We start from the raw sequence: 20,818 nt of genomic DNA on the forward strand, positions 1-20,818 counted from the left end.
GTATCTGAAATGTGCATTTTAAATGTTCTGCTTAAAGGATTGGGTTACTATAAACCTCTAAGCTTTTATTTTTATATGTTTGGGGCATGAAGGAATCTTACAGTTGAGCTAATCATATTGGATTCATGTCCTGCTGCTGCAATTTGACAGGCAGTGGTGAGTCAGACCATCAGATCTGCATAAAGTCAAAATTTAATGCCGATCCAGTGGTCTGACTCAACACTGCCTCTTCTCCTCTGCCTGTCAAAATACAGAACACAGGACATGGATCCCAGAAGATGAGCTTTATGTTATGAAACATTTCTTCAAGTAATCCCCCTCAGGGGTGGGGGACTACTATACATGAAGAATTCATGTTGGCAACATAAGCATTTTGATAATTTTATTCCAATAGCTCAATATATTTCCACTTAGTATGCAGGATAAGAGACAATTTTCTCAACACATACACACAAAATATACAAGGAAGTTTCACTGAAGTCCTACTATGTCTATTACATCTGCAGGTCAAGAGGAATTTCTTCCAAATAGGTATAACAAGAACTGCACTGACAAATGAAAATGCAGCTAAGCTGTGTATCAGGCTGGGCAGACAAGCTTCTTCAAACTGGGTATTTGGGCAATAGCTCTCAATTGTACTCTAGCACTAGAGCATAACCAACATCAATATGCTCAGTGACTAATAGGTCACTTTTGAACAGTGATTTCCCACAGCAACATTAGTATTTTTATTTTCTGCAGGTGATGGGTATGTTGATTCAGTGTACCTAATACCCACAGTCAAATGGAAGCTGTGGCAAACTCTGTTACAGCAACAGCTAATGTAAGTGGAATACAAGGATTTATTTACTTTTTAATCTTGTGAACTGCCCTAATAATAATAAATCAACTAGTAGTACATAGCTAGGCATCATTATGTGACACTCCTGTGCTAGAAGTACTACAACTTTGAGATACTTCATGTTGTACATCCTGATTTGGCCTTAGGTTAATGGAGGAACTGCCTTCTCTTGAAGCACCCTAGGAATCAAATCATCCCTTTTTGTCCAGGTTACTAAAAGATAACTCTAAGGTACCTGGATGCGGGTGGCACTGTGGATTAAACCACAGAGCCTAGGACCTGCCAATCAGAAGCTTGGCAGTTTGAATCCCCACTACGGGGTGAGCTCCCGTTGCTTGATCCCTGCTCCTGCCAACCTAGCAGTTTGAAAGCATGTCAAAGTGCAAGTAGACAAATAGGTACCGTTCCGTCGGGAAGGTAAACGGTGTTTCTGTGCGCTGCTCTGGTTCGCCAGAAGCGGCTTAGTCATGCTGGCCACATGACCTGGAAGCTGTACGCCGGCTCCCTTGGCCAATAAAGCGAGATGAGCGCCGCAACCCCAGAGTCGGTCACGACTAGACCTAATGGTCAGGGGTCCCTTTACCTTTATCTTTACCTGGAGCCAGGTAACTTCTTTCTAGTAACAATAATATTTATACACATATTTGTGCAGCATCAGTAATCTCTGAAAGGCAACATTCAGAATTTTCTCCTCAAAGTTGGAAATACTGTATCTGTGGAGTGTGTGCTGGCATACCTACACAAGGCCATTAGTATTCTTGAAACTGTTCTTAAGATTAACACTGGCCAGTTCACCAGTTTAGACAGGCCTCTCCAGCTTTGCTCTTAAGTATCTCCTGAAGACAGTGGCCACACTGCCAAAAGAAGATTAGGACGCAGCAGGGAATTTGCAAAAACCTCAGATGACTGCAGGCTTATCTAGACACAGAAACTGTACCAATTGAACTAACTTGCCTTCTAAATGCATGCAATTCAGCCTGTGCCATTCCAACTGTTATTGTTTTGGAATTAAAACAGTCATTTAGGCAACAAATGTGTTTGGGGGCAGGCCAACTCAGCTACATTTGGTTATTGTAAAATGGATCACATTTCAGTAGGCCAGTGAAAGCTATTCAGTACATGTTTTCAGCACATACATATTGTAAGTGATTTAAAAAGCAAGAGATTCTAGCGTGTGGTGCTAGTGGCCATTTTTAGGGAGACGGCTTTTTTAAAACCCACATTTTTGACAAGAGCTGGAACTAGAGAAGCCAAAGCTTCTCTTACTGTACCTGCCCTACTGCTTTGTGCTTTCCTGCACACAAGACACCACTAACAGGCATATTCATAATACTGGAGTAAGTTTCCTGGTTCATACACAGACTTCCCAGGAGGGGGGGGGGGGATACTTCCTTTCCTGCACCAGCTGCCTTTTTCCGCTTCCAATACTCATGTTTACCTCCATCCTACTGGTCCCAGTGCATTTCTTTCCTCGCCTCTCATGCTTCCTCCCCACCCAAATTAGGAACCATTTGCGCCTTTCCTTGGGACCCATTTTTCAGGATGTGAACTGGCACATAGCCTGGCTCTCCACACCTTTTATAAAGGCAGCCGACCGGCGAGACTGATTCAGCCCAGCCCAGATTTCCAAATCAAAATATACAGGATTAGCACCACCATAGCTCTAAGGCTATTTCAGAAACGACAACTAGGGATTTCCGTAAGCGTGCGAGCCAACCAGCCAGCCAACCAGATCATTTTAAGGGAGAAGGGGATCCAGGATCTTGACCCCCCACAATTCCTCCCCCCATCCTGAACAGCCAGGCTATCACATGCAAACCAGCCCCTTCACTCTCTTCTGCAAAGGATCCCAATGCAACCCTGTCTGACAGGCATGCCCTCATCTCCCCCCACCCCTCCACACACACACGTCCGCAAGCCTTGTAAACAGGGCCCCTCCTTGCTGGAGGAATCCGAGTTCACGCCGCCCCAGCCCTACGGAGAAGGGACGCCGCTCCCCCCCCCCCTTCCGCAATACTGAGCCGAGGAGCCCTTTCCTAGGAAAAGGAACCGCAAGTCACTGCAAGACTCGGGCGAGCCGGGGAGTCCCCCGGGAGCCCCGCCCGACAGAGGCAGCCCCGGCCCCCCAGATACCTCCCCACCCCCCGCTTCTCCCCATAGCTAACGGCCCCTGCCCAAGTGACCTCCCTTTCCTCTCCCCACTACCAGCGCAACGGGGGACCCCCCCCCCCCAGTTCCTCCTCGTCCGGGGCTGCCGCGCTTACAGTTCCTGATGTCGGAGATGAAGACGGCCAGCCCGCGCATCCCGTCCCCCTTCGACACAGCCGGCATCTTGGCGACAAAGCGAAGGCTCCCGCGGCCGCTGCTGCTGCTGCTCCTACTGCTGCTGCTGCTGCCACCGCCGCTACTCGCTCTGAGGACCTTTAGCCTCTGAAGCCGCCTCTCCGCCCACGCCGCCGCCGCCGCTGCTCCTGAGCGCAAGCGCGGCGCTTCGGCTCCGTCGCCTCCCAGCCCAGCCCGACGGCTGCCAGACGGGGCCTCGAAGCGCCACCTCGTGTGCGGAGGAAGGAATGGGCGAAGGGGGCCGCGGGGCTCAGCGCAGCCTCAGGCAGAAAGGGCCCCGTGGAAATCCCGGGGGGGGGCAGGATTTCCCCCAAAATTAGCTTGCGTAGGATGGAAAGATGCCGCACGTAGGCGTTGGCTCTCGGGTTACTGACGCGGGCGCAGTCTCACGCATGTCTACTCAAAAGTCAGACCCACAATTTTTTTAAAAAGCAAACGCGTGTTCAAGTATTTCTACTCAGAAGTCTTACTGAGTCCAACGGGACTTACTCCCAGGAAAGTGAGAGAAGGGGCGTCTTACAGTGCAATCCTATATATGCCTACTCAGAAGTAAGGCCACTTGAGTTCAACAGGCTTATAATACACCCACGTGAGAGATGTAGCAGGCAGGAGAAAGATAAGCTCTTAGCTTTTTACTGGCATTCAGCAGACAAACTGTCAAACCGACATCTGAAATTGCCCTTAGATATCTTGGGGTCAATGGGCAAATATTCAGAGCATTTGGGACTAGTGTGTAAGTCATTGCACAACAGAGGAAAGGCTGAGTCTTAGCAATAAGAGAAGTGTTTTGTTTTAATTAATGCATAACTAAAACAAAATTGGTCACTTCCATTTTAGTATTGCATTGACCAAAGCGATTTTTTAAAAAAATAAATTTATTTATACTTTTCAGATATATAAATCAGCGCTGCCCCACACCTACAAATATTATTGAAAAGCATTGAAAGTACTCAGTTATCAGAGGTTCTGCCCTCCCAAGCAGAAGCTTGTACCCCACAATATCCTATTTACAACAACATTGATTTTCGAAAAAAAGCTCAACAACTTTTATTTCCTACACTGCTATGAGACTGAAAGGAAAACTAGAATTAATGAATGAATGAATGATAATTGCAAACACATTAGGTAGACCCTGTGAGCTTCGTTTGATGGTGATACCACTTACTGAAAATACCCAAACTGTTTAGGGTAGGGCCACTGTAAACAGGGCCATCTTTAGCAAATGCACCACTGGGGTGCAAAGGTCCACCCACTGCCCCCAAATTGGGGAGGCACGTCAAAGTTGTTGAGGTTTTAAGGAGGGAAAAAGCAAAAACTGCTAACATGAAAAAATAAAAAGCGGCAGCGATAGCTCCATCTTCAGTTTTTGTAATCATGCGAAAATGAAAGATACCACTAGGGGGTGCCACAGAATACAGTACATTGATTCTGCAACTTTTCTGCAAAAGAGAACGGAAATGACCCAGCAATTGACCGCGATCAACCACCAGGCGCGGTTAAGAGCCTAGGTGGCTTCAGGAGTGGACACCTGGCGCCTCCCAGAATTCAGCACCCGGGTGCCCCGCACCCCGTGCACCCCCAGGTAGAGACGGCCCTGACTGTAAAAACAATTACAGCCTTGCTTGGATATTGTCAGCTGCTAATTCTGTGTGGAGAGGGCATGATGCCCATTTCCTCTCTTCAGTGTCTCTTAATTTCCTCCTGCTGTGTTTCCTTCCTCAATGAGGCCCCTATCGAAGGCCTTACTTTTACTTGGGTGCTGTTTTTACTTTTATTGCCATTTTTTAAAATGTTACATTTTAATGTTCTCCTTCTTCCAGTTTGCTGGCTTGCTTTTCTGCATCTCTGGTTTCCCCCCTTTCCCTAGCTACTGTTGTTCATGAACATTTATTTTCCATTGCTGGTCTTCTGTGAGTTGCCCTGTGATTCTGAGCAAGGAGCTGCCATGCCCAGGGTGAACATCACTACTTCTGTTGGAGGATGGTGGCGGTTAACAGATTGAGGTTGAATCCTGACAAGACAGAAGTACTATTTTTGGGGGACAGGAGGCGGGCAGGTGTGGAGGACTCCCTGGTCCTGAATGGGGTAACTGTGCCCCTGAAGGACCAGGTGTGCAGCCTGGGAGTCATTCTGGGCTCACAGCTGTCCATGGAGGCGCAAGTAAATTCTGTGTCCAGGGTAGCTGTTTATCAGCTCCATCTGATAAGCAGGCTGAGAGCCTACCTGCCCGCAGACTGTCTCGGCAGAGTGGTGCATGCTCTGGTTATCTCCCGCTTGGACTACTGCAATGAGCTCTATGTGGGGCTAACTTTGAAGGTGACCCGGAAACTACAACTAATCCAGAATGCGGTCAGCTAGACTGGTGACTGGGAGCGGCCGCTGAAACCATATAACACCGGTCTTGAAAGACCTACACTGGCTCCCAGTATGTTTCCGAGCACAATTCAAAGTGTTGGTGCTGACCTTTAAAGCCCTAAACGGCCTCGGTCCAGTATACCTGAAGGAGCGTCTCCACCTCCATCATTCTGCCCAGACACTGAGGTCCAGTGCTGAGGGCCTTCTGGCGATTCCCTCGCTACGAGAAGCCAAGTTACAGGGAACCAGGCAGAGGGCCTTCTCGGTAGTGGCACCTGCCCTGTGGAACGCCCTCCCACCAGATGTCAAAGAGAAAAATAACTACCAAACTTTTAGAAGACATCTGAAGGCAGCCCTGTTTAGGGAAGCTTTTTATGTTTAATAGGTTATTGTATTTTAATGTTCTGTTGGAAGCCATCCAGAGTGGCTGGGGAAACACAGCCAGATGGGCGGGGTATAAATAATAAATTGTTGTTGTTGTTGTTGTTGTTGTTCTGTCCACACACCGTGCTCCCAACTTCACCTCTCCTCTTGATTCCCCTTCCTCTGCCCACCATCTGTCATTAAGTCTTTCTCTTTTAATCTAGCATCGAGATACTTGCTGTTAGATGAAGTCCTCCTATGTACTTGTGTATCATACCTTGCTTTCTGCCTCTGCCTCCAGGTGCTATTCAACCCTTTGCTTTCTATAATCTCAGGGGTGGTGGAATCTGTGATTGTCCAGATGTTGTTGGGACTCTAGCTCCCATGAGCTCCAGCCCTGTCGTCAGGGATGATGGGAGTTGGAGTCAAGCAATGTCTAGAGGAGCACGGGGTCCTACAAAGAAGAGTTTGGAGGATTTGATATCCCGCTTTACCACTACCCTAAGGAGTCTCAAAGCGGCTAACATTCTCCTTTCCCTCCCTCCCCCACAACAAACACTCTGTGAGGTGAGTGAGGCTGAGAGACTTCAGAGAAGTGTGACTAGCCCAAGGTCACCCAGCAGCTGCATGTGGAGGAGCGGAGACACCAGATTACAAGACTACCGCTCTTAACCACTACACCACACTGTCTCTCAAACTGCTACATCCACACTCAGCTGTCCATTTCAATATGAGAAACTGGTAGCTGTTGTGCTCTATAGACTGTGGTTGATCATATTGGTAAGAGAAAGAAACTGTGCCCACATGCTCATGTATATACCCACTTAATTGACAAAGAAACTGTGCCCATCTGGTCCTTTTTTCCCCCAACCACAATGTGTGAATGTGAGAGTAACATTTCCACATGTTATTACTATGGGTGCTTGCTTCAGGGACCACAGCATTAAGTCTGAAGAAAGGAGACTGGCTGTTAGGACCTTGTGCTGATGCTCCCCACCCAGGGACGCGGACTTATAAAAAATATTGGGGGGGCCCGGGAAAGCTCATGAATAATAAATAAGCTCATGAATATGCAAATAAAGTGGCGCCGCCTCCTCGTGAGCGAATAGGGGAGAGCGTGCTGCGCCTATTAATCAGCTCCAAAGGAAATTGGGTGGAGCTTTTGCTCGGGAGGGAGGGCAGGAGGCATGCAGCCCGCCCCTCCCTGTGCATTTTGGGCTGGGGGAGGGGCGGCGATGGCGCTCTGCTGGAGGGGCGCCGGAGATTATTGGGGGGCAGAGCCCCCCCAAACGAATTTTTGAGGGGGCTCGGGCCCCCTCAAGCCCCATGGAGTCGGCGCCTATGTCCCCACCTGAGGGAAGCCTGGCAGACAGGCCACTGTGTCCTAAGTGATGATGTTGCTGGCCTGAAGACTGACCATTGTGATCTCATAATGACACTGCTGGCCTGAAAACTGGCCATTGTGACCTTCTGCTGATGCAGCCCACCTGATGAAAGCAGACTGGCCTCTGTATTCCTCTGATACTAGTTGTGAAGACTAAGCACTGGGATGTGCTGCTGATACAACTTGCCTAATGAAGAGAGACTGGCCAGTAAGGGAGGGAAAAGCCTTGCTGAAGGCAAAACAATCTTGCTGAAAAAGGGGACAATGATGTCTACAGGTGGGTTTGTTTGTTTTAATTTTAAGTTCTGCTCTTCAGGACTAAAGAGGAGAAGCACAGAGACTGTAAAGAATGAGGGAAATGCAAAGGCTTCTGAGAAATAAGCTGTACATGATCTAGAACATGGAAATGTGTAATTCCTCACACCATCTCCACTTTTCTCCCCTGGCAAGCTGTATTATCGCATGCATTATCCCATAGATGAACATAGGCAGAAGTCCAGTTGAGGTTGGTCCTTTAGGACAAATGGGGCACTGCCCCACCAAGATCATTCTGATCATTCGGTCAGCCCCCACCTACCTGCCTTCTTACTTGCATCCAGTCCAGGGAGGTAGCACTGGTTGTCAGTCTCCATCTTAATCTCAGTGTTGCCTCTCACAGGGCAGTTTGTAAGCAAATGTTCCCAAATATCCTTAAGATTCCCCTTCAGACCATCCCACTGAACCCAAGAAGGTTGGAAGTGGAGCATGTGTGCACAGCATGCACAGGAACATTGGCTGGTATGCATGGGCTATGCCCTCTCTCCACTAAACAGGGCTATGGTTGCTTTTTGAATGCCAGGAACATGCACCTTCTCTGCAAGAGAAGAATTTATCTCAAGGGTGGATATCTTCATGTATCTCAACAATCTTGGTAACCATTGCACCAATGGTGTTGAACCTGTGGCCCTCCAGATGTTTTTGGACCACAGTTCTCATAATCCCTGGTCATTGGCTATGCTGGCAGGGGCTGATGGGTGTCAGAGGCAGACAATATTTGGTGGGCCATAGGTTCAAGACCCCTTGAAGTACACAGAACCTGAGTAAGGTAAGAGTGAAGGTGCTCACAGGCCCTGAGCCGTGATAGCATTAAGTACCCTGCCATCCTTAGAGTTCCACGCTGAGGCTAGCTAAAAGGAGACAAAGGGATCCCTAAATATATACTGGCACTTACCACTTAAGATACAATACAGGCAGCAAAATCAGGCCAGTGTATGGGGTGGAAATATTAAAAGAGGGAACGGGAAACAAAACACATAAGGTTCCCAACTTGTCACACCAGTAGGGCTCCTGTGCCTTGGACAACTGCCCAATGGACAGCAGAAGAACAAGCTCCAGTTCTATGTGAAGAATCCCATCACCTGTTGTATGCATAAGCTGTCTGTCTATCAAGAAGCTAGCAAGGATACAAGAGCAAGTAGGTTGGCAGCTCAAAGAGGAACAACCAGCAGCATCCTGAACATGGTATGTGTGGCATTTGCCCTATGTGTGTGACATCACACTGGGTTCATAGTGAAAGGGTTAACTAATTGTAAAATGACTAACCAATGGGAGCCCGGGGGGGGGGGCAGAGTTAACTGTGTATAAGGTTTAAGCACAGTGGGTTTTGAGTGAGTTAGAGTTGTTGAGAAGACAGTCTGGAGTTAGAAGAGACAGAGAAGATAAGTCTGTGGGTTGGGCTAGTCTGGTGGGAGAAAGTGAGAGAATTTGTTAAGAGGAGTCAGTCAAACAGTTGAGATAATCAGCCAGAAGGTATAGGTTGGTAAAGAAACTAAAGTTAAGATACTGACAGGAATATTATCTGAGAAACCATAAACTTGTTAATGTTTGCAAAATAAATTTGGGGGTTTTTTGGTTCACTTTTAACAGCTGACTGGACTCAGTGTTTTACCAGAGAGTAACTGGTTGGTGGCAGTCGGGAAGTGAGCACAGTTGTGGCACAGGGATCAATAGACCGTTAAACGGGGACCCTGTGTGATTGCCATAGTATGGGAGATTAGCAACTAAACCTAACAAATGCATATTATTGCTAGTTAGCATGAGAAGGGAGTAATGCCCCAGAGCTGCATTACTGACAGGCAGATATTCAAACCATAGAGATACAGTTGGTAGAGTTGGCTCTGTGTGATGTAATTTCTCCTCGCCTAAAGAGGAAGGAGCAGATAGTACTTCCTGTCCCTCTTGTCCTTTGACAAGCATTGAATGCAGCCTTTGCTGTGAACCAATGCTTTATTATAATGTAATTACATTTTATTTTTAAACTTACTTTACAAGTTGTTGCCTTATTCTTTGTTAAGCAGGGTAGGAGGCAGGAAGCCAGCTTACATGGTTAGCTGGACTTGCACCAAAGGAGACTTTGGAGCCTAATTCCTAATTTTGCTACCAAGGATGGGATTTTTAAAGTCTCACACATGAGCACCTGGAAGGGTAAATTGCATATATATATCTCCTCTCCTACCATGGGCGTAGACAAGTGGGAGCAGCTGCCCCCCATCAAGTAAAACAATAGAAATACTTAACTGAGCAATCATGTCGGTTCTGCCCCCCAAAACAGAAGTCCTGCCCCCTCCTAACAAAAATCCTGGCTACACCCATGTGTTCCCTACCCATTAAAAGCCACCACACACCTTGCTGGTGACAAGATGGGCCTGTCTCCTGGCCTGCATGGAACAGAGTGTGGGAGAAGATTGTATATCTGTGGGAGAGTAGCCTATAGAACAAATGAGCAATAGGCAGCAGCTGTAGCACAAAGTCCTTGAACAGGTGAGGAGATGTGAGCTGAAAGTAAGCACCTGACTACAGTGATTGAGACCTTGGGGATTGTACCTGAACTGTGTATGTGCAAGAGTAGCTTCTTCTGTGCTGGGACTGTAATCCTGCAAGGCAAAGTGTTTGGTCAGCAATTGCAGTGGACTGGGTGCCGGCCCTGCGTGAGAGGAACTGTTCCTACCATTCCAGGGAACAGAGTGTCCCAGCAATGCTGTTTGGGTAAGAGGAAGTATTCATATATAGCAGAGTGGTGGGAGGGAGAAAATGGGAGGCAGTTGTTGCAATGATACCCTGTGACAATTTTGCTTCGTTCTCTGTATGGTTTTATTTAGGGTTTTTGCAGACTATTATATGCCCCGCCCTGTGATTAATGTCCTGAAAGATCTTAGGCTGCATTATCTGATATCTCTGCTAAAAAAAGGGAGATTTCCTGTACTTATATCACACCATAGTTTAAAAAACTACTATTATTAGTAGGTAACAGCACAATTCTAACCAGTCTACTCAGAATTAGTCCTATTGGAAGTAAGTGGCAATCTAACACTGCCAAGCATTGCATTTTCTCAGGTACAAAATATTTTGGTCTAAGTGTTGACAAAATATATTGTTTCTGCAACAATTAAGCAGCCAGCCATGAAACATGAATCAGAACTGTGAATACTCCGAGCTTAATGTAAAGTTAAAAATTCAGCACAAATCATTTTATTTTATTGCATAATTCACTTAACTTCTGCACAGCTGCACTGGACACAAACCCCCACTTTGTGCCTGTTAAAAATCTGATTCAACCACTCCTCCTTTTCTGAGATTTCTTTAGGAATTTATTGTCTAGCTTTGTTTGCTACATAATAGCTAGAAACCTCCTTTAAAATGAAAATAGGAAGCTTGACATTCTTAGGAACCACATTCTGTTTCACTTCTGTACTTGTGTGGAATAAACCCAGCCCAGGGTAAGATGTATGCAGAAATCTGCATTTATGGTGCAGGCAAAAGAGATAATAGACTTCCATGTTTATGTTCAGATTATGAAACAAGGATACCCTACCTTTGAATACTTGTGTACAAATGAAATTTCTGCATGGGAAGTTTTATTTTAACCTCCCACTACAATAACTACTACAGCAAGGCAAAACGAGAGAAAATAAAAAAAAAGCTCACGCAGTTCTTAAAAGGAAGAAAATTCTGTCCATTTATATTTGATTCTCTACCCAGATAAACATCAAGGCAGTAAATCTGTGCTGCTTGGTTGGGAGGAAGCCCACTTAGTTACTTCCGAGTAAAGGTCAACATTCTTGGATTCAGGGGAAATAAAGTCCAGTAGCGCTTGTGGAAATCAATCAGAAACCGCCATGTTCGAACATGGCTCTTTAAGAGATGCCTTTGGGATGTTCTCTAATTTGGAAGGAAACCCCGCGAAAATGGGCAAGACCTGCTTGACAACGCAGCAAGCTTCCTTATACCGAGTCTGATCTGCATTTCCCATGCCAGCCTTTCCCAAGCTGGCACCCTCCAGATGTTTCCGACTACAACTCCCATCAGCCCCAGCCGGCTGTGAGTTGTAATACCAAGCACGACGTGGAGGGCGCCAGGTTGGAGAAGGTTGGTGTACCCCGCCAGAGGTTCAATAAGGCTTCAATGTTTTTCGGGTGTGTGTTTCCTACCTGGACTTTACGTCCGAGGAAACAGGGAAACGGGCTCGTGCGCTCCCTTGCTTTGCAGTCCTAAATATCCAAGGAAGAAAGGGAAGTTTGTGATTGTGATGTTTGACCGCGCGATTATCTGCACGAGGCATAACTCTATGCTCCCTGTCCCTGACTCGGGAGTAGTCCTGCTTGTTTCAATGAGTTTCGCGCGCACAAGATTGCCGCCCGCAACTCCAAACGGGGCTCAGGGCGCCCCTGCCTCTCTCATTTCTCGCCTTGTGAGGGAAGAAGCGCCAAGGCGGCTCCTTTAAAAGGCGTGCGCCACGCCGCTCCTGAGCCGCAGTTTTCACTTCCGAGTTGAAGCAGATCCGGTTTGCAGAGGGAAAACGAGGGCACGAGCGCGAGTCACTGACAAGGTGGGAGGGGAGACCGAGAGGCAGCCTGCGCGCCCCCCGCCCGCCCCGCGCTCTTCCCCTTGCCCTGGAGTCTTTGGGGCAGCTGTCACGCGCCTCTGATTAAGCGAGCGCGGGGCGGGGAGCGAGCCGCTTCGGGCTCCTGCGCTAAAGAGGCGAAATGCGGGAAGGAAGATCCCTGGGCTGCTTTGTAATTCGGGTGCAATTCCGTCTGGCTTTCCGCGGGCGGCCGCCTTATTTAAGACGGGCGGGGGGTCGGGAGTGGACTGCGGACGCCTGCGTCCTTCCTGTCGCGTTTCATCTCCATTTATTCTCTCTGCACCCTCGTCGGCATCCGACACTTTCTCCCTTCCTGATAGGCTTTGTGTCGGTTGAGTTCCACGTATGCACTCCCAGTTCACAAGCCACGTTCGCTCTTCTGTAGCAGCTGCCACCCCTTCAGCTTGGGACGGGCAATCAGCCCCCTCCCCATGAGGCCAGATGAAGCGGCTGCCACCCCTCTTCCCATTCTCCATGTAAATCTTCCCTCATCCCATCCTCCATGGTGGGGAGCAGGGGACCATTTGGGAGTCCATCTCAGGTGCCAAAGTGTCTTGGGCCAGCCCTGCTCAAAATTACTGAAGTAATGAAATAAACAGAGCCCTGTTGCTGGATCAGGCCAAAGGCCTGTCTAGTTGGACAATCCGTTCTAAGAGTGGGCGGCTATCCGATGCCTGTGGGAGGCTGGCAACTCGCTTGGTGATTCCCAGCAGCAGGTATCTAGTGGTATACCTGTACTGCTTCTGGTCCTGGAGGTAATGCACACAGCTATCACAACTTGATAGCTTTCTTGAATTTGTCCAACCCTGTTTTAAAGCGGTTGAGATCTTTCACTATACCTAGTGGGCACAAATGCCATAGTTTAACCATGCTCTGTGTGACGTACTTTTGTCTCTCCTTGAACTTCCATCATGCAGCTTCATGGATTGCTCCTGGGTTCGACTATTATGGGAGAGGGAGATTACACATAGGAGAATTGTCAGAACCCCATGATAATTATGGTTGCCCTGAACTGGACAAAGTATTCCAAGTGCAGTTGCACCATAAATTGGTATAATGGCTTTATTATTATGTTGACAGTTTTATTTTCAGTCCCTTTCCTAATTATCCCTAGCATGAAATTTGTCTTTTTCATAGCTGCCATGCACTGGGCCAGCATCTTAATATACCTATCCACCATGTTTCTAATTTCTCTTACCTTGTCAGTCATTATCAGTCAAGACCCCACACTCATGTTTGTGTGTGTGTGTGTGTGTGTGTGTGTGAGAGAGAGAGAGAGAGAGAGAGAGAGAGAGAGAGAGATCTGGCTCTTTTGCTCCAATGCACATCACTTCACAGTTATACATTGAATTGCATTTGTCATTTTAATATCCATTGACCCAGTGTGGAGAGCTCCTTTTGGAGCACTTTGCAATCCCTTTTTGTTTCAAACACAGTGAACAATTTGGCATTTCCAAACAAAGCTACCAGAATGCTTACCCCTAAGTCCAGATCATTAATGATGAACAAGTTAAAGAAGTGCAGGTCACAGTATCAATCCTTGAGGAGACCCTACTTTTTACACCCCTCACTCTGTCCATATGCTTTTTGACACACTCGGAGAACTCAAAAAAGTTAGTGAGGCAGAACCTGTCCTCACAGAAGCCATGATGTAAAGGCAGGTGAAGTGAGAGGAATAAGGTTTCCCACTTTGCCTGCAGAGATAACTGTGAGGGGAAAAGACACTTGGAGTGAAGCAACAATGTGATTAAGGCTGCAGTCTCATGCACACTTATTTGAGAGTAAGTCCCCATTGAACTAGTAGACCTGCATAGGATTACCCTGTAAGAGTAAAGCTCTGTGGAAAAGTGTTCATGAATAATATTTTGAGTGCAGCTGCTGGGTTGGTGAGTGGGGCAGCCTGATGGCACCGTATTTCACTGGTCCTGAGAGCACTGCTGCACTAACTGCCAGTGAGCTGCCGGACCCAATTTATTGTTGTTAGCTGCCTTGGGTGTGATTCATGGTAAGGTGAGAGATGAATATGTATAACAAATCCCTTCAGCAAAATCCTAATGGATTTTGTTCTCAGGCATAATTTGTTGTTCTTGGATTGTTCACTGTCAAATAACTAAATTCATCCTGTCTGGCCCCAATATTATCTCTCAGCCTAAACTTCTGTTTTCAGATGCCTTGTTTATCTGCTTACTGAAGTGTATGTACATTAGTAACAATTACAAAACATTCTGAAAGTGTAGGGGAACATCATCTGTGGGCTGTCTAGAATGCATTTCTGTGGTGGGCAATGGAATAGGAATAAACATTAATCATGTTGAATTTGGGCATGGACCTCCGCTTGCACAATGAAACTTCCCCTACCCCAATCTATTCTCTGCAAAGGTGGAGGAAGATGAAGTTCTGGTGCATGAACACCAGCTTTCCAGGTTCCTATTCTTAGTTTTCTATGTCACTTTCTATGAGAGCCAGTGTGGTGTAGTGGTTAAGAGCGGTAGTCTCATAATCTGGTGAACCGGGTTTGCGTCTCCGCTCCTCCACATGTAGCTGCTGGGTGACCTTGGGCCAGTCACACTTCTCTGAAGTCTCTCAGCCTCACTCACCTCACAGAGTGTTTGTTGTGGGGGAGGAAGCCGCTTTGAGACTCCTTAGGGTAGTGATAAAGCGGGATATCAAATCCAAACTACTACTACTACTACTACTACTACTACTACTCTTCTTCTTCTTCTTCTTCTTCTTCTTCTTCTTCTTCTTCTTCTTCTTCTTCTTCTTCTTCTTCTTCCTGTGCTTCCCATTCCCCCTCCCCCATAGAATTCTTGCTTTTCTCTTTGGCAATTTCATGCATATTTAAAGTTAACCAAAACTCATGGGTTGTATCCAACAAAAGTGGTTCTTTAGTCTATCAAGTTTCATACTGTCTACAGACTTTCAGACAAGGGTGTTTCTCAGCCCCATATGTAGAGGCCAGGGGTTACACAGGAACATAGGAAGCAGTCTTCTACCTAGTCAGGCCATTGCTCCACTAGCCCAATATTGTCTGCACTGACTGGCAGCAGCTGTCCTGGGTTTCAGACAGTTTTCTCATTGCCCTACTTAGAGATGCTGGGGATTGAACCAGAGACCCTGTGCATGCAAAACAGATGCTCCATCACTGAACTTCAGCCCTTCCCTGAATACTTCCATTGTTTTTAGATAATACACATGTGGTGTAGCAGGTGTATTGGAAAGGGCATTTCTACCTCTCCCATGAAGGAGATAATGTCTCTTTTGTAGTAATGTTTGAAATTGACATATTAGCATTTTTGTTAAAAAAATATTTTTAAAAATTAAACATCCGCTGACTTGCTAGATGGCACGTTTTTGCCAATCAGATTTTTATTTTTCATAATCGCCTTAATTAACTGATTAATCAGCTAACAGTTGCAAGTCTTCATTGAGTAGTATCTGATGCCCATAACAAAGTCAGGTTAGTCTGTTGCAGCAAAACCAACACTCTTCAAGGGTAACAAATGTAATTATTTCATTGATTTGTGACCAGGAGGGCTACGCAATTTCTGAGAAGAGGCTTTAAAGCTATTGAATTTGGCAAGCAAGCATGACAGGATAATTTGCAGCTAAAACAAGCTTGTTTTATTTATTAGTTGTATTATATGCTAAAGAGCAGATAAATTTTCTCCTTAGGCTAATGTTGGATACATTAAGGATGGCCCTGGCATTCCCAGAATAATGGCCTCTATAAATTTACCCCAGCCTCACCTAGTTTGCTTTGGATAAATTAGAATGTAAATACTTTGGAAGCAGGGTGGGCATTGCAACCACCACTAATAATATGTCTTAAAGAGTCCATTAGAGGCACCTTGTACAGTACATTTAGGAAAATTACAATCTGATGGGCTGTTTTGATACCAGTATTACACTATAGAAACTGCAGTTGTGTCCCATGTAGTGTAGGAGTTGCAGGCAAACATTCTTTCCTAACAATGACAAATCTTAATTCCCCCCCCATCAGCTGTTGTTGTTACTTTATAATTATTACATTTATTACCCACCCTTCACCAATTAAATTTCTAAGCCACTCTTCATCCAGAGAACACAGGGCGGTTTACAATATAATCCCTCCCCCCACAAAATACCGTAATAACAAACAAAAACTTCATCACCCCTCCCCAACATTTTAAAAGGCCATAGATTGTTTAATTAATCAAAGGCCTGGGAGAAGAGGAATGTTTTTTCCCCTGGTGCCTAAATATATGGAACAAAGGTTCTAGGCAAGCCTCCTTGGGGAGAGCATTCCACAAGTGGGAAGCCACCATAGAAATGGCCCATTCTCGTATTGACACCCTCTGAATCTCTTGTGGTGGTGGGGCACATGAAGAAGGGCCTCAGATGATGATTGCAGAGTCTGGATCAGTGTATATAGGGAGAGGTGGTCCTTGATCTTAACAACTGGGAGGGTCTGTAGGGAAGGTGTTCTTTCATGTATTTGGGACCTAAGTCATTTAGGGTTTCAGACACTAGATTGAGCACGAAGGAGAAGAAGAAGAAGAAGAAGAAGAAGAAGAAGAAGAAGAAGAAGAAGAAGAAGAAGAATTAGTAATAATTTTATTATTTATACTCCGCCCAACTGGCTGGGTTCCCCCAGCCATATTGAGCCCGGAAATGAACTGGCAGCCAGTGCCAGCTAGCATTTCAGTTATGAATGTGCAAAGTTGCCTTAAAGCAGTAGAGGGGAGCCTGTGCATCAAGGGCCATATGCTATCCCCTACCTAATTGAATGCATTTGGCAAGGAGGGAAAGGGAACAGCAGAGAAAGGGGACTCGGGTAAAGTGGGTCAACAACACTTGAAGGGTCACAGGCTTCCCCATCCCTGGTCTCCATTCCACTGGCATTGGGTCTCTGTGGCAGACTCCCCTCCTCCTTTCACTGAGATCCTTATTAAATTTACAGAACCTGCCATGCATGTGCTCTGCCACTGAAGAACATTCCTTTGGCAACAACTACTCTTCTTATTCTCAAGTAGGGTTGTCGTCTCACAACAAACTCCTTATTTTATTTTTTTCTCTTCCTCAGTAAAGAAATTAGAGGTGACGGGCATAGCTCAAGCTGTCATGAGATGGATCACAGTCAGCCTTGTTGTGTTTGCCCTGGCTTCTCGGGTGGCTAATGCTACGTTGTCAAAGACAGATACCAAAAAAGCTGCCTCAAAAACTCTGGAGGAAAAGGTAGGAGAAGCTGCTTCATGGCTTGGAATTTTTGCAAAGATTCATATTGAACACTCTGGTGGATTTTGTACTCTGACCTAGTGGTGTCAACATTTGCCTATAGGGTGACTGAATATTGCAAAAGCGAATTGGAGCCAAACTCCCTGAACTACAGTATCCCTGATTCATGTGTAAATTGGGTGGTGGGTATGACTCTAGTTTTAACATGGGGCTGGACAGGGGGGAAATGTGGGTGGGATGGTTGAGTTTCTTTCTCTTATCTACACCCCCCTTTTCATACCCCATTCCACATCGTATTGTGCATGTGAATCAGGCATGATTAAACAAGACTGGCTGTTTCCATCATATCTGGGGTGCAATAAAATATGAATATATTTACAGTGGTATTTAGGAGTAGACTGCTTCTGAACATGGATGTTTTCTTTAGTTGTTATTAAATCTACAATAATGGTTTGTTGGCAGACTCACTATTCAGATAAAAGAGTGCAAGACCGTGGCCTGGTTTCTACCGATTTAAAGACGAAGGATATTATCCTAGAGTACAAAAGCTACTGTGCCAAAAAAGCACGAGAACGACACTTTGGGGGAGATGTTTTGGGCTACATAACGCCTGTAAGTACTGAGAAAATGAGAAAGTTGAGATGCAGCTAATTGTATCATGCTGGTATCTGTTGCATGGTTTGTGGCTTTGTGTGTATATACAGTATTTGGGTTTTCCCACTCTCTCTTTCGAATAAAATTTGGGGCTTGATCTACCATTAGACGGGGTAGGGTAGTTGCCTCAGGTGGCAGGTGCTTGTGGGCAACAGGGGCATCCTTCCCACCAAGCCCTTTCTTCCAAGCCACCTGGCTATCCCCCACCCCCCTCTGTTGCAGAGCAGATCTGTGTGTGCCAAACATGTAATGAACCGTCTAAACTACCGTTGGGTACAATGCAGAGTACTTTTGGAGCTGTCAGTATTTAAGTAAACTACAACTGCCTCTCCAGTACATAAAAGTGGTCTAGGTGGTGAGGAACAAGGTCATCTTGTCCTTTGCCTCAAACCGCAAAATATATTGGGCTAGCTGCTGGAAATGGAAGTTCTGAGCTGAAATTGGGACCACTGACCTCTTCCCTGCATTTAATACAATTCTAGGTGGTTTGTGATGGATTTTGCCCTAATACCTTTTCCTCCTCCCTTTTCCAGTGGAACAGCCATGGCTATGACATTGCTAAGATATTTGGAAGCAAATTTACGACTATCTCGCCAGTCTGGTTGCAGGTGAAGAGAAGGGGCAAGGAGAAGTTCCAGGTGACAGGGCTCCATGATGCTGACCAAGGTTTTCTTTTGTGCTTGATATCCCATGCCCCATGATCTGTGTCTAGAGCATTTGCTGTTTGGCTTTCCAGTGTTAACATGCATTTTGTGATGCTATACAATGCTTTCCTTCCATGGCAGAAAATTTGATAGAATAACTGGATGCATTCTCTATAACACAAAAGTATGCTTTAACTGTCACAATCCAGCATGTTGGCTTGAGCTAGGAACTCACAATTATAGCTCTGATGCTGAATTCATTCAGAGGCAAAAAGTATTCTGGCACCTTGAAGTTAAACAATTTATTGTGATGCGAGTCTTTTCAGGCCATTTCCCATTTCATTGGATGCATGTAGTAGCAGACAATAAAAGCTAAGAGAGGTGCATATACAAGCGTGTGTGTTAACAGTGAATGCCTGAGAAATGTGGTAACTTCGATTTTCCTGTGCGAAGTCTTACCATCCATGAATTTTGAGAATATTTGCAGTCAGACACTCCTGCCTGGGATCCTCCCCCCATTAAAATATGTTTGGTATTTCTGCATACGGTGGGTTTTACCTGAGCATCTTGATAGCTCTCACTTGTGTCTCGGTGATTGCATTTTGGCTCTGTTCCTGCTGAAACTCAACCACCTGAGACTGCTGTTAAAAGGAGCAAGTAGGCCTGTAACAAAATGTTGCTGTCATGGACGCAGAGGAATGGAGGGAGGAACCAGCTAGGGAACCACCAAGGGAAGAAGGCTTAGAGCCCCGGGAGAGGTGATGGGACAACAATGAGTGGTCAGACGGAGAAGACTGGGAAGAGATGTAGGAAGTGGAAGAAGTAACGGGGCTTGGTGAGCTGGGAGAGTCTGTAGCAGAGAGAAGAATCAGAAGCGTAAGCTGGTGAGTGGGACTGGAAAAGGCAGAGATGAGTCAGGCTGGTGAAGAGTGACATGTGTCTCCTGTTTCTGCTGCAACAAGCTCCACTCTCCCCTGTTTCCCAGAACCTGGAGATGCATGAAAAAGGTGGAAGAGAGATTGACTGCACACAAGTGCAGTCTTCCATTGCTTGGAAAAAGCCCTGGAGAGGAGGAGACAGACAGCTGTGGGGAGGCAGGGACCTTTAGTATCAGCAACTGATTTCATGATTTCATCCACCAGGAATGAGCTGCTGTGCTCATTAGGCATGACACTCATGCAAGTCAGTGGAGACCGTGTTTTTGCTAATAAAGAATTAACTCCAGCTTTAAACTTTGTGGTTACTGACAGGCATGCTCTATGACAATTGCACCAGGGAGTGCTCCTGTTCCAGTTTCCAGCCACTCCATTTCATTCCATTCCCTACCCCTCACTCCCCCATTCAGTCAGCAGTTCGTGTCCACAGAGTCTACTTGGTTTTTGGGCTGTTTGGTTCCCCTCTCTCTAAAAGTGCTTTTGCACTTCTGCAGACTTGGGGTCCCCCTGCAAGTGTGCTGATACCTCCTTCATCTGAGTGTGATTCTGTTTTGGCTGCATTGTAGCCGTCTCCCCTAAAGTGAACAGTGAACCAAATGCATCTCTGAATTCTCAGGTAGTCACAAAATTTGTCAGGGATTCTGGGCATTCATATGTGAATGTTGATATTTGCAAACTTCCACTGTAACATAAAATTTACCACTCTCATACAACACCCAATGGGGGAAAATACTGTTTTACAAATTGACATTGAGACATAATACAACTTAAAAACAGAGAATGCATATGAGTCAACCTATTGAAATTAAGGAGATCCAGCCATTATTTGCTTATGCAGCCACAGCCAACCATTTCCAGCTGGTGGTCAATTTGCATGACGCTGCATGTGAGATCATTACTGTCTGTAGCGACTTGGCAGTAAGCAATCTATCAGGTGCTGTAGGTTGGCCCAGTGGTACCCAGTGCTTGAAGGCTGATGCCTTGCAGTGAGGAACCTTAGTATGCTGCTTTTGTCTTTGAATAATCCCAAAGCTGTGTTAGTGTTTACCTTCCTGAAGGGGCCAAATGCAAAAATGACCAGGGTGAGTGGAGCACATGCGCATATGTGTTACTCTGGGCTGGCAACACATGGTTGTTTAATGGTTAATACATCTTTGGTGGTGTAGAGACCGTTGATTTTTA

At 46.1% G+C, this 20,818-nt stretch overlaps 2 protein-coding genes across 16 annotated transcripts in view; one reads left to right on the top strand and one right to left on the bottom strand.

Annotated features, from left to right (window-relative positions):
* AP2A2 (adaptor related protein complex 2 subunit alpha 2) overlaps positions 1-3,308 on the bottom strand; it is a 63,104-nt gene extending 59,796 nt beyond the window's left edge. For 2 of the 4 annotated variants that reach the window (XM_081922633.1, XM_081922632.1), the window contains exon 1: positions 3,106-3,308. In XM_081922633.1, the coding sequence (XP_081778759.1) occupies positions 3,106-3,172 (67 nt within the window). In that variant the 5' untranslated portion in view covers positions 3,173-3,308. The remainder of the gene's footprint in view (positions 1-3,105) is intronic. The other 2 variants (XM_081922635.1, XM_081922634.1) reach the window with 1 other exon arrangement.
* A 4,104-nt stretch (positions 3,309-7,412) lies between these two features.
* CHID1 (chitinase domain containing 1) overlaps positions 7,413-20,818 on the top strand; it is a 138,898-nt gene continuing 125,492 nt past the window's right edge. For 3 of the 12 annotated variants that reach the window (XR_014171073.1, XR_014171074.1, XM_081922440.1), the window contains exons 1-5: positions 7,414-7,563; positions 8,605-8,786; positions 17,257-17,403; positions 17,866-18,015; positions 18,591-18,723. Coding sequence is in view for 7 of the 12 variants with exons in the window: in XM_081922440.1 (XP_081778566.1) it covers positions 7,551-7,563; positions 8,605-8,786; positions 17,257-17,403; positions 17,866-18,015; positions 18,591-18,723 (625 nt within the window). In the remaining 5 variants the exon portion in view is untranslated. Of the gene's footprint in view, positions 7,564-8,604; positions 8,787-11,549; positions 11,691-12,092; positions 12,151-12,795; positions 12,942-17,256; positions 17,404-17,865; positions 18,016-18,590; positions 18,724-20,818 lie in introns of those variants that run through there. The other 9 variants (XR_014171075.1, XR_014171076.1, XR_014171077.1 and 6 more) reach the window with 6 other exon arrangements.

This window comes from Podarcis melisellensis (assembly GCF_964234715.1).
Source record: "Podarcis melisellensis genome assembly, chromosome: 1".
Classification (NCBI taxonomy): domain Eukaryota; kingdom Metazoa; phylum Chordata; class Lepidosauria; order Squamata; family Lacertidae; genus Podarcis; species Podarcis melisellensis.